The sequence below is a fragment of the Kalmanozyma brasiliensis genome (genome assembly GCF_000497045.1).
Source record: "Kalmanozyma brasiliensis GHG001 unplaced genomic scaffold PSEUBRA_SCAF16, whole genome shotgun sequence".
NCBI lineage: Eukaryota > Fungi > Basidiomycota > Ustilaginomycetes > Ustilaginales > Kalmanozyma > Kalmanozyma brasiliensis.
In genome coordinates, this window is record NW_015961955.1 from 371,443 (window position 1) to 388,081 (window position 16,639).

Here is a 16,639-nt window from a genome sequence, read left to right on the forward strand (position 1 = left end):
CTTCTCGGTCCAGCTCAACGAAAAAGTGACTTTTTGGACACACCAGGGTCGAGCGAGGCGAGTCAGGTTGGCTCGAGCTTTGGCAGTAAGGCGCAGCCCGATCGTGTCCTGATTCACTCACCCACTTTGTTTCAGCCTCAGAGCAACCATTTCAAACCTAAAATGAATTCGATTCAACACGTCGAGGCGTGCTACCAACTTGTACTGGGACGTGTCAACTACCGCAACGTTCTTGACCATCTGGAACGTCGAATCGCCCTTCTCGACCTCCCGTTGGCACCACACTGACGGCCAAAACAATGCTGTCCGCCGTTCAATTGTTGCATCCGACAAGCGCCGAAATGCCCTGACCCATAGCTCCACCGCCTGGAAGTTCGCCAAGGAACGAGAGTAGCGTACTGCATATAAAGCTGAACTCGTTGTTTCGCTCGAACTGCAGGTCGACGGTGACTAGCATATTACTCTCCTGTCCCGAGGGGAGTATGTGCCTGACATTTGCGCTAGGAACCGTCTTCCAAACGGTGGATTTCCAGCGCGCATTGTCGTAGCAGACGTCTCTGATCTCTCCAGTCTGTTCGCGCTCCAAGAGGGCCTTCATAGTCTCCTTCACGTGGACTAGAGAGATGCTATCCACGACCTCACCTAATATCTGGATTCGTGCGGTGGCTCGACGGCTTTGGCACACGTACTGGTTCTTGTAGCTGATCTGAACGAGTCTGCCCATGTCTGTGGTGCCTGTGAGGCCTCCATTGCCTTGACCCGAACAGTAGAGTTGGTTGCAGTCATCGCCAGAGCTGACGCCGAAATCGTATGGTATGCTGCGAGTACCTGTCTCGACCCGATCGTGAGATGTATCAATCAACGTTTTTGCTTCACCGTCTCGTCTAACCACGCTGCGTCGAGCGTTGGCGTCCGCCGTGTGATTGGTCACCAAATACATGGTGTTAGCGAAGGTTACGCGGATGTTGTCGTCGTCGTCGTAAGGCTCGAATTTCTTGCCGAATACTTCCGCCCAGTGATCTAGGTTATCAAAGGCGTCTTGGTCAACGGTGCCTCTTTCGATGATCTGCACCACGTCTCCTCGCTTGTGCAGTCGTTCGACGTGGCGGAGGCCACAGCCGGATGCCAGTCCCTGCTTATCAGTGATGTCACAGATGGAATTGATGAGGGCGTAGATGTCCGAAGGGCTGTCAGCCACATCTTGTGCAGTAGTGGCACCTGCTACGGCAAGGAGGAAGAACAACGCGACCATATACCACTTGACGGCACTGCTCTTGGCGCTTCCATTGCTTGGCTTGACTGGGGAGCAGTACGCGGCCGGAGGGCGATTTCTGGTCTGATCAATCAGGCAAGTCTCGAAGGCACCTTGATTGTTGGTTGTGCAGTACGCAGTCTGGTTGATGGCCCAAAGTGATCCGGTGCCGGTACAGCACGAGGCTGTGAGCGTATCGTTGCTGGTCTCGCAGATGGTCATAGCTGCTTGCGCGATGTAGGACTGGAGCAGCACGGCTCTTGCTGCGTTTATGCGATCTTGTTGTAGGGAGAACCGAGTGAGTAAGGATGGGTGAGGGATGCTGTCGACAAGGCAGCTAGATACAAGCCTTTATATAAGCAGACAGTGCGCCTTTGGCAAGCTTGGCGGCGCGGCATTCGCCGTTGAGGAAAGACTCAAACATCGCTGTGCTGGTTTTCAGGAAAGACTCGAACGTCGCTTTGCAGACCCTTGGGAGAGAGTCGGGCATCGCTTTGCTTGTCGACAATGCGGATCTCGCCGTTGCGAAAGACTCGACCGCCGTCTTGGCCAGATGCATGTTGCATCCCCAATTCCTCTACGTACAGACACGCGTTCCATTTTGACTCAGGTGAAAGCAAGATCTCAAATTGGCTTCACGTCGTGAACCCTGAGGATGCGCCCCGACCTCCGAATCATAGAAGGCGCCGTGTGCAAGCCTGATAACGCGGGACTTGCCGCCAGGAGAGACTCGAGCATCGCTTTGGTGGGCGAAAAACGTTTGCACAGGAGTGGGCGACAAAAGCAAAGTGGGCACGAACGTTCTGCGTCCCACAGCGATGCAGCAGCGGACACGCGTTCTGTTCTGACGCTAGATGGCGTCCATGTCCTGATTCACTTTGCCACCCCTTTTCGGACTTCAACACTCCTGCGCAGAAACAACAGATGGCTTCCGTGGGACGCTGTGAGTGCTTGTCTCAAGGCTCGGAAACACGACGACTTCAATGAGCAGGTGTATGGAGAGTTGCAGAGACTCGGCCCGCACCTTGGCGACGTGCTGATCGTTCGACCCGAAGGAACAAGATGAACAAGACAGCCCGTTTGGCCTACAAACGAAATGGCGGCGGGTGAGCCTTTATGCATTAGTTACACCTGCTACCGCAAGGAGACAGAACGAGACGACCATATACCACGCGACAGTTTTGCTCTTGGTGCTTCCATTCGGCTTGACTGAGGAGGCCTGAGCCGCCAGACAATTCTGCCAAGCACGTTGGTCGTCGACCGCACCGGTCATACAGTACACAGTCCCGTTGATCCCGTAGATTCCCCCAGTGCCGGTACAACACAAGGCTGTGAGCGTGTTGTTGCCGGAAAAGCCAACACCTTCACGCACTACCACCTGTGCGTTAGTGACACCGGCTACAGCAAGGAGAAAGAACAAGATCACCATGTACCACTTGACGGGATTGGTCTTGGCGCTTCCATTTGTCTTTGTCTTGACTGGGGAGCAGTAATTGGCCGGAGGATCGTTCCTGGTTTGATTGAGCAGACAAACCTGCCAAGCACCTTGGTTGCTGGTCGCACACTCGTACTGAGTTTGGTTCATGCCTGAGAGTGACCCGATGCCGGTACAGCACAAGGCTGTGAGCGTACCGTTGCTGGTAACGCAGTAAATCATAGCTGCTGGCGCGTTGTTGGACTTGAGCAGCACGTATGGCTGTTTTCGGTGATTCGGATGGGCTCTCGCTGCGATTCGGCGATCTTGTTGGTAGGAAGAAGTGAGTGGAAACGAACAGGTGAGGGATGTTGCAGACGAGGCGATCAGACACAAGCCTTTATATAAGCCGTGGCTGGATGCGATAGGAATGCAATTGTCGACACTTGGGTAAGGCGATGAAGGTGGTAGGTGGGGGCACTTGTTGTTACTCGATGCGAAAGCGGATGCTCCGACGGTTCGGAGTAGGCTGCGATGCAGCACTAGTCTTGTCTTGGCAGCGCAGCTCAAACACACTTCATCAACCGCATAGCCTATGAGCAGTGCCTGCTGCGCTACGGTCTGTCAAACGCTCCGCTATGATGTTGAACCTGTATTGTATCATTTCCAATTGCATGACCCACAACGGAGTGCGCCTTTTGCAAGCTCGACAAGGCGGGACTCGCCGTTAGGAAATACTCGAACATCGCTTTGGCGGGCGATAGGAGAGACTCGAGCACCGCTTCGCTGTGCATAAAAGGTGGCGGCGAGAACAATGGCGGAGCTGCAAGCGTGGGAGGGGATCTGCGAGCCTAGCTCGTCTGAGTTTGGTCGAGATGACACTGCTGCATACAGTACTTGTTTTGCTTGGCTGTGAGCCCTTCGACGCGCCTTTTCCGCGCTTTCAGAGCACGTCCCCGTGCATGTGAGCAAGCAGCGAGATTGAGTTGGTGCAGGACAAAGATGATCTGGAGCCAAAACACACGGCGAGATGAAAGAGCGAAGCAGAGATATGGTGCGGCGAGCGAAGTCACTTGCCAAAGAGAGTTGGAGTAGCGAGGCTCAAATGGCAAAAGAGACTGGTGGCACAAACATCTGCGCAGCCGTGAGGACCAAAATTGCAGACGCGGGGGGGACCGAGCTCAGTCAAGGGCAAAGGCGAGACCCCTTTCCATCTGCGTGGCATGTGCGTGTCTCGCAACAGTCGGAAGCGCACGCGCCGTTCCACTGGTAGAGACAAAGGAAAAAAAGCTCAAAGAAACCCTTCTTTTCCTGGTTTTTGAGACGCAGCAGAACCCTTTTTTGCTGTTCTTGTGCGCAGTGCACACACACCCACACTCGCGTTTGCCCGTCCCGCGTTGACGGCTGAGAGTCAAGAGAACCCTTTTTTCCCCCTTTCCCCTTTGTGGTGCGGTGCGTGCCACTCACACAGTCTCAGACTGGTCAGCTGCCTCGCCTGTCAGACTGTCACAAAGCTGCTCGCTTCTCGCTTCGCTTCAAGACTTCCCCCGCCTCCCTCTTCGCGCCCTCACAATTTTGCTCGTCCCTTTGTCCGTCACTTGTCGTTGACTCGTCCAGCCCACCTCATCCTTTCACCCTCCCATCTACTCTCATCATCTCATCTCATCTCATCTCATCCTATCCTCACCTTTCCATCATTCGTAGCATTCCCCACACCGACGCATCCGCGTCCCACCACAACATCATTCGCATCTACACTTTGCGAATTCGCAGCGGTGCTTCCATCTAGCCGATCCCAGACCCCGCCTTCTTCTCAGCAAGCCGCACATCCTCTCCGCCAAGGCGGCCAGGCTCTTCGCGAACTACCCGACGCTTGCTCCACACAGCCTCCTCCGGACAATCGATCTCTCCAACTCCGCTTCCGCGCCCAGCCGGTTCCGTCACACCTTTGTGTCGCCGGTCCAGACTCAGGGCAAGTTCCCCCTAGCGTCTCGCCGCTCGCGTATCGTGAGCACATCCAATACTGCGACAGTCCCCACTTCGCACGCCACAGACTAGGCCAAAATGGGTTGCGGTGCATCAAAAGTTGATAAGGAGGGGCAGGCGCGCAACGATGCCATCGAGGCTCAGCTCAAGAAGGATCGCATGGCCCAGAAGAACGAAATCAAGATGCTCCTTCTCGGTGCCGGAGAGTCGGGCAAGTCGACCATCCTCAAGCAGATGAAGCTCATCAACCATGGCTCCTACTCGAACGATGAGCGAGAGTCGTACAAGGAAATCATCTTCTCCAACACGGTCCAGTCGATGCGTGTCATGCTCGACGCCATGGAGCGACTCGACATCCCCCTCGCTGACGGCACCAACGCACCCCGTGCCGAGATTATCCTCGGCCTCTCCCCCAGCATCGAGTCGGATACGCTGCCGAGGGACGTCGCTGACGCCATCCACGGTCTTTGGGCTGACGAAGGAGTGCAGGCGTGTTTCGCGAGGAGTCGCGAGTACCAGCTCAACGACTCGGCGAAGTACTACTTTGACTCGATTCAGCGCATGGCTGAGCCCAACTACATGCCAACAGATCAGGATGTGCTGCGCTCGCGTGTCAAGACCACCGGCATCACCGAGACACATTTCCAGATCGGCGAGCTCAACTACAAGCTCTTTGACGTCGGTGGACAGCGATCAGAACGAAAGAAGTGGATCCACTGCTTCGAGAACGTCACCGCCATCATCTTCCTTGTCGCCATCTCCGAATACGACCAGTTGCTGTACGAGGACGAAAACGTCAACCGCATGCAGGAGGCACTCACGCTCTTTGACAGCATCTGCAATTCGCGATGGTTCGTCAAGACGTCCATCATCCTCTTCCTCAACAAAATCGACCTGTTCAAGCAGAAGCTGCCCATCTCGCCCATGGCTGACTACTTCTCCGACTACACGGGCGGTGCCGACTACAACGCTGCGTGCGAGTACATTGTCAACCGTTTCGTCAGTCTCAACCAGAGCGATGCCAAGACGATCTACACCCACTTCACCTGCGCCACGGATACGAGCCAGATCAAGTTCGTCATGTCGGCCGTCAACGACATCATCATCCAGGTCAATCTGCGCGACTGCGGTCTGCTCTGATCTCTTCGCACATATTCCCCAATAGCATCGTTTCGCATTGACACTCAACAAGACTCTCCTTTTCCATACGCACCAAAACCCCGCTCTCCCTTCTCCCCTTACATTCTGGATTCTCGGGCGACCGACAAGGCCTTGCAGTCTCGTCTCGGCTCCCCGTTGTTACGTTTTAGATTCACCGCACACAATCATCATACCATTGACCCTCGTGACTTGCTACTGCGGCTGTGCCAAGCGTGCAGCTTGCGTCGTTGCGACTGGCTCAGTTCGCCCGGAGTGCGACCTCCTTGTGAGACTGCAATCGGAGCAGGTTGAATGAATTTGGCGATTGACTCCCGATTTGGCTACAGTTGTGAGGCCCGAGCTTTGCCGCTGCAAGCCACGAGCTGTGAGAGGACCCTGAATTGACCATTTTTGGCTCGGTTGCGCCGGTCCAGCAAAGGCCCGACCGAGTCGCGTCGCTCAGCTTGCTCACTTGACTCTTCACTCCCACCAGCAGCTGCCTCAGCTGGCCCCTGACACAATGGACTCGATACCCGGCGACCAGTGGATCGGCGAGTATGCCAGGTGGCTGCGGGTCCACGAGGCCAAGCTGGGCGATGCAGCCGCCTCGATAGCTGCTGCTAAGCGCACTGCTGCCGCCAAGGCGGGTCGTGATGCACAGGCGCCGGCCTTCTCATCCAACTTCTGGAATGTCGTCACCCTCGGAACGGCCACTGGACCCGCGGCTGCTTCGGATGTGACGAAGTCAGCATCGACATCCGCATCCTCACTCATAGCTCGACCGATGCTCTTACGGCAAAACCCGCACAACGTCTTCTACCTGCTCATCCGCTTCGAAGAGCTCGGCCTGCCGACAGGATCTCTCGACACCAAGATCCCCATCGTCGCACGGCCAACGTCTTACTTTTCCTTTGTTGCTGCTTCGGCTGCAGACAAGGACCGGGATGATACCATGTCTATGAGCTCGATGCGCAGCCGCATGAGTGTCGTATCCTCTTCCTTCAGCTCGTCGCTTTCATGGTTCAGCACATCCTCGAGCAAACCAGATCCGTCGAAGGACCTCAAGTACATCTACTCTTGCTTTACCAAGATTCCGAGCTTGCGGCTTGGACCGATTCCGGCCCGCAAACTCATTCAGGACTTCGAAGACTGTCCTGGGCAGTCCGCTGTTCCGCTCGATGTGTTCAAGAACCTGCAGACGCTAGAATTGGACGACGTCGATCCACGCACTCTCATCGGATGGGACCGAGCATGCATCCAACTTCGCAGTCTGACGTGCAAGAAGAGCAACATCGAGGACCTTACCGACCTCTTGGTGGACTTGGTCGTTGTCGACGCAAAACGAAGACGTGGCGAAAAGGTGGATCTCAGACGGCTGCGACTACCAGCTCCGACCACACATGCTGGTGCATCGGCCTCAAACACCGCATCGAATACGGACGTGGAGGACAACATCACGGAAACCTCGATCGAGCCATCAAGTGCCGCCTCGACGGTAGCAGAGGCAGAGGCGACCCCGTCAATATCCAAAGATCTCCCCTCATTAGCATGGCACTTCTTGCGGCATCTCAACCTCTCCAACAACAACCTCACCTTTGTCCCTGTCGAGCCGCTGCTCTGTCTTGCAGAGCTGACCAGTCTCGACCTCTCTTCGAATCTGCTCAATGTGGTCCCACCTTCGCTCTCCCACCTCCCCGCTCTGACCTCGCTCAACATCTCGGACAACCTCATCGACTCGGTACTCGGGATCTACGATGCCCTTCCCGCCATCCGCGTCCTCAACCTCGCCAAGAACCGTCTGGAAAGCCTTTGTGGACTGGAACGCCTCTACTCGCTACAGCGCATCGATCTGCGTGGCAACGCCATCTACGAAGCTGGCGAGGTGGGAAGGCTCGCACCATTGCCCGCGATCGCCGAGATCTGGGTCAAAGACAACCCGTTGGTTGAAGAGCTGGTCGACTACCGTGTGGACTGCTTCGTGGAATTCGCACAAGAAGGGAGAACAGTGGCGCTCGATGGCGAGGCACCTGGTTTCTTTGAGAAACAGAGGATCGCAGAACGTGTGCCCAACGCTGCCGAACTCTTCGCCCTGGCTAGCTCGAACGGCAGCCGGATGGTCAGCAGCTCAGCAAGTGGCACAACAAGGGGCAAGTCGAGAGCAGACGCAACCGAGGAGGATGAAGCTCAGCTTGCAAGAGATGTCGCCACCAGCAGCCGTGGGCCTGTGGTTGTCAAGAACGTGCGCCATCGCGCCGCCGCCCGCCCAACGAATGATACGAGAGGCAGGAGCGAGTTGCTCAAGGTGCCCGGCAGTGAGAAGGCCGGCGGTCAGACCGAAGACGCGGGGGCATCAAAGTTGGGATCGCGTTCAACGTCGAGAGAGGGCGCACGCGGGTCAGGACCAGGACGAAGAAAGAATCAGCGCGTCATCGAACTGGACTCCTCGCCCCGGAAGCCGACCGCAGCTTCGACTCGCGAGCGTACTCTCACCGATTCGGATCGCATCAAGCACGCGGCACTGTCAGGAAACAGCTTCGCGGCCATGGAAAGCCCCGAGGCCGCTTCTGCAGTAGCAGCATCGAACGGAGCCAGAAACGCGGCGAAGGAACCGGAATCTCCGCTCAAGGAGGGCAAGATGACTTGGACGAGGAAGGGCGGAGCAGCTGCGGCTCAGCTGTCCGCCGAGGACAGTCAGTCGAATCACGGGTCCGGTAGCGCATCGATCGCTTCAGCAACGAAGGGCAAGGCCAAGTCGACGTCTCAGGACGCGGACGTCTTGCGGGCTCACAGCACCCTGCTGCTGGCCATCCCGCCAGGTCTTGCCTCTTCTTCGGACAGCAATTCGGCATCCAGCTCAGCAAGTCGGCCAGGACAGCCGCGCACTTTCAGCTCGCGTCGCAATCCAATCGATTCGAGCACGCTAGGGCGGAAGTCGGCCGCTCGTCCTTTGGCGTCGGATCTGTTCGCGACATCCAACACAGGAGCTGTATCAGCGACAACCAACGACGTGTCTGGTGGCACCGAGACGCCAGCAGCATTGGCGAGAGAGCGAATCGCGCGCCCACGCATCGGCTCCACCGCGGCCCTGGCCAGGCGGTCCCAGGTGACGACGAGCATGTACGATTCAGACCTTGCCTCGTCCTCCTCACCGCTGCCGACGAGCGACGCACCTGCTGTCCGAAGCGAACCCAGCTCGAGCGATGACAAGCTTGCCGCTGCATTGGCCGAGAACGAGACCGAGTCCTCGAGTGGCACGCGGTCGGACGCCTTCCGACGCCGCATCGAAGCGCTCAAGTCGGAAGTGGGCGACGACTGGTTGCGTCTGCTAGCAAGAGGTGGCGGATCGACGGCCGATCGAGAGTCCCTCCTGCTCGCGGCTGACGAGGCGGTGCCGGCAGCAGAAGAGGTGACGCGCGTGGCGAGGTCCAAGAAGACCCGCAAGCCGCGCTTGACAGCAGAGGAATCACAGGATAGCGGCGCCCGTCGGAGGGCCGCACACATCACGTAGGAACTGCAATACCAGCATAGTCGGTCGAGAGCGAGAACTCGAGTGTGAGAATGAAAAGAAATGTTACACCGACCAAGCCAACCCGATGTGGACGCCATACTTGGCAGCAAGCTCCTCGGTTTCCCGACATGACCAAAGATCATGCTCGCTTCAATCATCCCTGCGAAAACGTCGGTGGCCTCATCAGAGAATGCCGAAGCAAGCGGCTCAAGGCGATGATGAACCACGCTTCTCGCCCGGGAATCTACCACGTTACTTCTGGCACCATGTCTGGGCACTCTTGCGCAGACTGCAGCTCGCTTCGGTCTCGGCAGGACAAGTAGATTTCGGCTTTCTTTTCGAGTCGTGACCTTGCTTCAGGATCCGTGACAGCACCAAGCAGCAGATGCGACCTGTAGTTTCTCGCAACTTTTCGCATCGCATCGCCTCTCCGCGTGACCCTGCGCTGTTTGCAGACGGGAATGTAGCTCACGGACTCAAACAAGATCTCCGTCAGAGAGATCCCCGTCAGACCCTGGCCAGAAACCCGAGATTCATGCTGTACGTCCTACCCCGCAAAAAAGATCGCCGACAGGGCCCTGGACATTCCCGCCGGACGTAACTACCCCGCAATGGGAAAGATGCATGAGAGAAGTAGACAAAGACAGACGCATGACGGCACGTACCAAATCTGAGGGGCCGGCGGGCATGAAGTGCGGAGAGCGCCCTTTCCAGAAGACCTCCTGAAGTCCGCCTTGACGATGCATAAAAGGAAGGACCTTCTACCAAAGTTATGCAACCTATTGCTTCTCTCCTCATCCGATTCCCCTCCGCTTCGCCTTCCTTGCTTGACAATGCCTCTCTCCTCCTCCTTCTCGCGCCTGAGCGTCCTCGCCGCGGCGGGTCTGCTCGGCGCTGCCTCCTCGGCCTCGGCCACGGCACTCCCCAGCTCGCACCTGTACGAGCGTCAATCGGTCTCTGCGCTTCCCACTCCGGGGATGGGCTTCAACACGTACAACGCTTACGCCTGCTCGCCCTCGGAGTCGACCTCACACACGTCGATCGATCACCTTCAGTCGGACGGCTACCTGGCAGCGGGTTACAACTTCTTCCAAGTCGACTGCGGCTGGGTGTCTCGCAATGCGCAGCGCGATTCGTCGGGTAATCTCGAGACCAACACGGACCGTTTCCCCTCCGGCATGAGCGCCTTGAGCCAGTACGCCACCTCCAAGGGTTTCTCCTTCGGTCTGTACTCGGACGCAGGTTATCGCGCATGTGACACGCAGAGCCCCAGCCCCGTGATGGGCAGCCTTGGCTACGAAGCCCAAGACGCGGCGCTCCTCCAGAGCTACAACGTGAGCTATCTCAAGTACGACAACTGCTACGCTGACGGCACTTCTGGCAACGACAATGCGCCCAAGAACCCCAGGACGGATTTCCCGACCCGATTCGGAAAGATGTCGAGCGCGCTGGCCAACGTGGGCATCAAGAAGCTGCTTGTCTGCCAGTGGGGTGTGGCGCAGAAGCAGTCGGATGGCCGCCTCATCGGACCCTCGCAATGGACGCAGGGGCTCAGCACGTCGTTCAGGCTGGCGGACGACATCGCCTCGGGATGGATCAACGTGCAGCGTATCCTCAACCAAGCTATTCCCATTGCACTGAACAAGACGTCTGGACCGGGTCACTTTGCCGACGGAGACCTGCTCGAGGTGGGCAACTCGGGCATGACGATCGACGAGCAGGCGACTCACTTCGCCTACTGGGCCATGGTCAAGAGCCCGCTGGTCATCTCGACGGATCTTACGGCCATCTCGTCGGCTGCCAAGGCGATCTTGCTCAACAAGGGACTGATCGCGGTGAACCAGGATAGCCTGGGAGAGCCGGTAAAGCTGATTGAGCGCCGGTCGTACAACTACGATCTGCACGCGGGCAAGCTTGCCAACGGTGACATGGCCGTGCTGGCGTTTGACTGGACCAACACGCAGCGTACTATCAATGTGCAATTTGGCGACTTAGGAGTGGTCTCTGCGGATGTGACGGATCTGTGGTCGGGTGCGACGCAGACGGGTGTCAGCACATACAGCAAGCAGGTCAACGGACACGGCTCGATCGCACTGCGTCTGTCCAACATCAAGTACACCTCCACCGCCGCTCCGACGCTGACCTACATCAACGCCGATAAGGGCGTGCTGGCAGGTGCCGCCGTGGTGCAGTCCTGCAGTGGCTGCTCCGACGGCCACGACGTCGGCTTCGTTGGCAACGGCGCAGGAAACACGCTGACGATCAACAACATCCCGGCCACCTCAAGCGAGAAGCTCCTCTACTTCGACTATGTCAACGCCGACGTGGGCTTCTCGTTTGTCGGCGCGACCAACGATCGTGTCGCCCAGATCAGCGTCAACGGCGGCTCGGCGCAGAACGTCAGCTTCCCGCTCTCGGGCTACGACTGGGGCAGAGACGTCGCCAAGGGCTACAGGGTCAGACTGACCGGCTTCAACTCGGGCACTACCAACTCGATCACCATCTCCAACCCCAACGCGTACGCGCCTGACTTTGATCGTATCGGCTACGTGGCTTGATGCGGTCCACTCGCTCTGTAGATGAATGAATCACCAAATCGCTACCCACAATGTAACACAATGACAGATGTGGCACAATGAAAACAGAGAGAGCCCGCTAAGCCGTGAGCGCCTTGCTCGCCTTGCGTTGGATCCTGTCCATCTTGCGCTCGAACGTGTTCCCACGCCAATCAAGCTTGAGTTTCCTGGTGGGCCCAGCGGTCCTTCCGACCCACCTCACGGCGAGCTTCCGAATTGCCGAAGCCTCTTTGTTCCCACATTGCTTGGACGGCGCCGTTTCCGACGTCGATGACCGGAAAACCCGACAATCTTGGCTCGGCTTGGCCCGAAAACCTGGCTTGATCGAAGCGAGAAAAGCGTAAATTGACTTTGGGATTGCGACAGAGACTCAAGCTTGTCTCTTCGACTGTGGCCCGCTGTGGGCCCTTTTGGAAAAGGACCAAAATGTCGGAGTCAGCTCCGCTGGTTCACGGTGGGCATGCAGCAGCAGCTCTGTTGCCATCAGCTGCTCGGGAAAATAGCGCCGCTGCAGCCCGCTTCTTTTGGTGTGAATGGGACAGAGAGGAGGGACAAAGGCTGCTGCAGCGTGACTGTGACTCTTCTCGCCTGGCTCCTCCTCCTCCACGCCAAAGAACGAATCACTCACCCTGCATACTGCTTCTGGCTCAGCCTTGGCCCCAGCTGTCCCCCTCCATCCATCAGCAATCATTCGCCCTACCACCATCATTCACAGCGCATCGTCACTCCCTTGCCCGCTTCTCGTCGAACGCTCCTGTTATCCAACTCAACCAATCACCTCAGCCAGCTCAGCTGCTTAAGCACCAATGTCTTCTCCTTAGGCGTGCCAGCATCAAGCACAGTCATCCGATCAGCCGACTCCAACGCATACATACATCGTCGCAATCGCAATCGCCCCCCTTGTCGCACCATCTCTCCCTCAATGTCAGCCCTCTTTGGTCAAGGTTGCCGATACACTAACTATCAAGACACTTCCCAGCGCGTTCTCCACGCCCCATCCTATTTCGAATACTGAGCCACCTTTCAGCCACTCTGGATATCACACCTATCTAGCATACAGGCGTCAGGCTCTTGCATCGTCCTGCTTTTGCGGTAGAGAGGGGGCCATCCCAAGCTTTTCGTCATGCCGCCCCCTTCTTTCTCACACCAGACCTCCGTGGTCCTTCCGCGAGCCATTCAATCCTGGCTAAAGGACACTATCCAAAAGATCCGATCCGCACTATTGGCCAACGATGAAGCAAAGCGACACTCGATTCTGAGCGCTATCGAAACTGCCGTCGAAGAGCAGGCGCATTCACTTCAAAACGCCGCTCAGGCCGACGATGCCAATCATCCCCCAGCAGCAGGCCCCTCCCCTACAGCACAGATCAGATCGCAGATTGCGCTTCGCATCAACGATGCCATCCACGGCCTCCTCCAAGGCGAGCTCGAAACGCAGCACAACGAAAAGCTTCCCGCCTTGGTCGATGTCCTCTTTGTCACCATGCCTCTCCTCGGGCCGTCCTCCATCGTCATGGAGTGGTGGGACCTCGTCCTCTGTCGTTTGCTCAAGAACGCCTCGGTGCAGAACATCACGGCCAACCGTGCTCGAGAACTCGTTGTCCGTGCCATGGCCGCTGCTTCCTCCGCTGCATACGAAGACGAACCTTCTCCCGTCGCTGTATGGCCGGCTCCGCCTTCTTTGGACATTCCAGCAGACTCGCCCGGTCCATCCACAAGTCCTCGACGAGCACGAGCGGTCCCTTATCCCATGTCAGCCGCCGCCCCGCTCTCTTCCTCCTCGCCATCTCGCTTGCCCCAACGCAGCCCCTCCGCCAACATGGGGTCAGGTCCGGGGAGCCGATCTGCTTCCGTTGGCTCGCGGCAGGACACCTTCCGTCGATTCACTCAGCGCATTCTGGACCTCTACCTGGCCGAAGCAGCTCAGGAGAGCCAACAGATCCGTGCAGAGGAAGCAGGACACCGAGAGCAGAGGCGGGGAAGTGCACCGGATCTTAGCAAGTCGGGCTCCAGTGATCAAGCTTCCCTTCGAGACCTCAGCCACAGCCATTCACTCCGAGATCCAGGCGCCATCGTCTGGAAGGGCAACCTCGAGTCGATTCTTCTCGTCTACTCCAACGAAAAGCCCAAGCAATTCTTCCACCACATTGCAGAGTCTTTCAGCGACCCCACGGCACGTGTTCCGCTCCTGTTCCTTCTCTCGACCTTCCTGCGGCTATATCCCATCCACGCCTACCACATCACGTCAACGGCCCTGCCACGTATGCTCATCCTCTCGCTTCAGCTCGACACTTCCACCACCTGCGTCTCGCTCGGCGTCACGGCACTGATCATGCTCATTCCTCACATCCCTAACTGGATCGCCAACGGAGGAGCCGGCGGACTTCCCACCTTACTCAGCATCTTTGCACGCATCGTCGACTGGAGGCGTCTTGGCCATGGCTGGGAAAGTCGCGTCGGGGATGATCCAGAGCTGGTAGAGATGCGCAGGGAGAAGGACGAAGAATTCTCCGAGATCGATCGCCTCGGCAAACGTCTGAACATCAAGCCCGCACTGCGTTGGAACAGGCTCGAGTCGACCTTTGACACCACCATGTCCACGCCACCCAACGCAGAACACCTCTTCACCTTCCTCTACGGTCTCTTTCCGTGCAACATCATCCGCTTCATGCGCTCACCCATCGACTATCTGCGCAAAGCCTCGTTCGACAGCCCATTTGAAGGGCCGTGGGAGGATATGATGGACGAAGTAGCCGTGCAGAATCGATCTGCCCCCATCCTTCGTCGACACACGATTCACCCATCCATCATCACCATGGACGCCGAGACCGAGCTCACCGACAAGCAGCGCTGGCTCGATCACGACTCGGCTGACATCAACGCCGAATGTCTAGGACTCTTCCTTGGCAAGTGGCACGATGTCAACTCCTCGCACATCGTTCAGGCCGAACGTCAGCGCCACGGATCCACAGAGCACGACGCAGCAGATGACGAGACCGCATCCGTCTTCTCGTCCGAAGCAAGACTCGGTCCCTTCGACATGAGCCGACTGCGCAGTACAGCAGCCCTCTTGCATCCCTCTTCGCCCAGCGGGTCGGCGAACCGACACTACCAGAGGGTGCCTCACTCTGTCAACCCGGACGACATCCTGTTGACGTACGCATCGTTACGATCGGGCGCACCACTCATGTCGACGACGGCTGCGGCCGAAGCAGCTAGCATCAGCGCGCCTACGCCGGGCGGCTTTGGCGTGCCGAGTCAGCCTTTGACCGCCGCTGCTCAACGATTGGACGAGACCGCGTCAACAACGCCAACGGCAACGCAGGCAAGGGTGCCCAGCGGCATGACGGCGAGCGCCACGCTTTCGAGACTGATGCCCGCTGCCAGCTCTACAGCTGCCGCCACACCGGCGATGGTCACAGCTGTCGGCAGCTCGAGTTCGTCGCACGCGCACACATCCGTACCCGCTTCTCCTGCTACCCACGCCTCTCTTGCGCGTGTCCGCTCGCGATCCGGATCGCTATCATCGCAGTACTCTACCAACACCTCGACCAGCCCAGCCACGCCGTCCTCGCCCACATCGAAGGATCGCCATCCCTTGGCATCCAGCCATCTGCCTTCTGAAGCCACCACTCCACAGCAGGAGCTGAGCGGCATGGCGTTCATGGCCATCCCATCGCACGACACAACAGCATCGACAGCGGCAGCCCACAGCCTCGGTAGCGATGCCTCCATCATCTCGTTCCTCCAACGCGAAAACTTGCTGCTGCGAAACGAACTCAACTTTGAGCTGTACCTCAAAGAGCAGCACCTGCGTCACATTGGTCGTCTGCATCGCGAAAAGGTGACCGACACAGCTCTCGAAGCGGAACGTCAGAACCTCTACCACACGGTGCGCACGCTTCGCACCTCGAACGCAACCCAGAGCGCCGAGCTCGAACGCTGTCGCGCCGAAGCGTCCGCGACCAAGTCCCGTCACGTCCAATGGGAAGCCGATCTGAACAACAAGCTCAAGGCGTACCGCGAAGAACGCAAAGCGTGGACGACCGAAGCGCGTCAGCTCAAAGCCCAGGCCGAAGAGGATGCGGCCAACATCACTTCGCTTCAGCGTCAACTTGAGGAGTCTGGCGCGCAGCTGTTTGAGCTGCAAACCAAGATGGAGGCGGACGAGCCCAAGTTGGCGCGACTCGAGCAGTACGAGGCCAAAATCGCACAGTTGACCACCTGCCTAGCGTACTGGGATGCCGACGTGCTCAAGTACGAGCAGCAGAGGAAGGAGATGGAGAAACTGCTGAGCAAGTGGGATGAGATGGCGTATCTCGTCGAGGCGACCGAGGCGACGTTGGCCGAGGTCGAGGGGAGGTGCGCCGGGTTGGAGGCGGAGAACGAGCGGTTGAGGGGCGAACTGGAGGCGGCGTTTGCAAGCGTGAGGGTGTTGAAGGAGGAAAAGGCGCAGTTGGTGGTCGAGGGCGAGCCGAAGGTGCAACAGGCCAAGAGGGAGGTGGAGGAGGTGGGGAGGGAGAGGGACGAGTTGAGGATGAGGAATGAAGGGTTGAGTGCCGAGGTGTTGAATCTCAAGGCGAGGTTGGAGGCGTTACAGATGCGCGATGCCGACGTGCCGCCCATCGAAGCCGAGCTGGAGTCGCAAGCCCGGTGAGTCAACTCGACTCCACAATGTCGCAATGTAATCTTATTCACTGCCACAAGTTCACAAGCCCCCAAAATGAACAGCATCTGACAGACGAGTGTTGCGATTGGACTAT

General features: G+C 57.8%; 5 protein-coding genes across 5 annotated transcripts; 4 read left to right on the forward strand and 1 right to left on the reverse strand.

The window, feature by feature from the left end:
* Nucleotides 1-313: 313 nt before the first annotated feature.
* On the reverse strand, nucleotides 314-1,474 carry PSEUBRA_001960 (uncharacterized protein; the record flags this gene model as incomplete). The annotated part of the gene is made up of 1 exon (XM_016435185.2): nucleotides 314-1,474. The coding sequence occupies one exon, from the start codon at nucleotides 1,472-1,474 to the stop codon at nucleotides 314-316; it is 1,161 nt and encodes a 386-aa protein (XP_016293523.2).
* Nucleotides 1,475-4,730: 3,256 nt separating this feature from the next.
* PSEUBRA_001961 (Guanine nucleotide binding protein (G-protein), alpha subunit) lies at nucleotides 4,731-5,792 on the forward strand (the record flags this gene model as incomplete). Its single annotated transcript, XM_016435137.1, has 1 exon — nucleotides 4,731-5,792. One exon carries the CDS (start codon nucleotides 4,731-4,733, stop codon nucleotides 5,790-5,792), a length of 1,062 nt encoding a protein of 353 aa, XP_016293524.1.
* Nucleotides 5,793-6,312: 520 nt separating this feature from the next.
* PSEUBRA_001962 (Leucine-rich repeat) lies at nucleotides 6,313-9,300 on the forward strand (the record flags this gene model as incomplete). The annotated part of the gene is made up of 1 exon (XM_016435134.1): nucleotides 6,313-9,300. One exon carries the CDS (start codon nucleotides 6,313-6,315, stop codon nucleotides 9,298-9,300), a length of 2,988 nt encoding a protein of 995 aa, XP_016293525.1.
* Nucleotides 9,301-10,133: 833 nt separating this feature from the next.
* PSEUBRA_001963 (Glycoside hydrolase, clan GH-D) lies at nucleotides 10,134-11,858 on the forward strand (the record flags this gene model as incomplete). Its single annotated transcript, XM_016435130.1, has 1 exon — nucleotides 10,134-11,858. The coding sequence occupies one exon, from the start codon at nucleotides 10,134-10,136 to the stop codon at nucleotides 11,856-11,858; it is 1,725 nt and encodes a 574-aa protein (XP_016293526.1).
* A 1,141-nt stretch (nucleotides 11,859-12,999) lies between these two features.
* Nucleotides 13,000-16,533, forward strand: PSEUBRA_001964 (Hamartin; the record flags this gene model as incomplete). The annotated part of the gene is made up of 1 exon (XM_016435132.1): nucleotides 13,000-16,533. One exon carries the CDS (start codon nucleotides 13,000-13,002, stop codon nucleotides 16,531-16,533), a length of 3,534 nt encoding a protein of 1,177 aa, XP_016293527.1.
* Nucleotides 16,534-16,639: the final 106 nt, after the last annotated feature.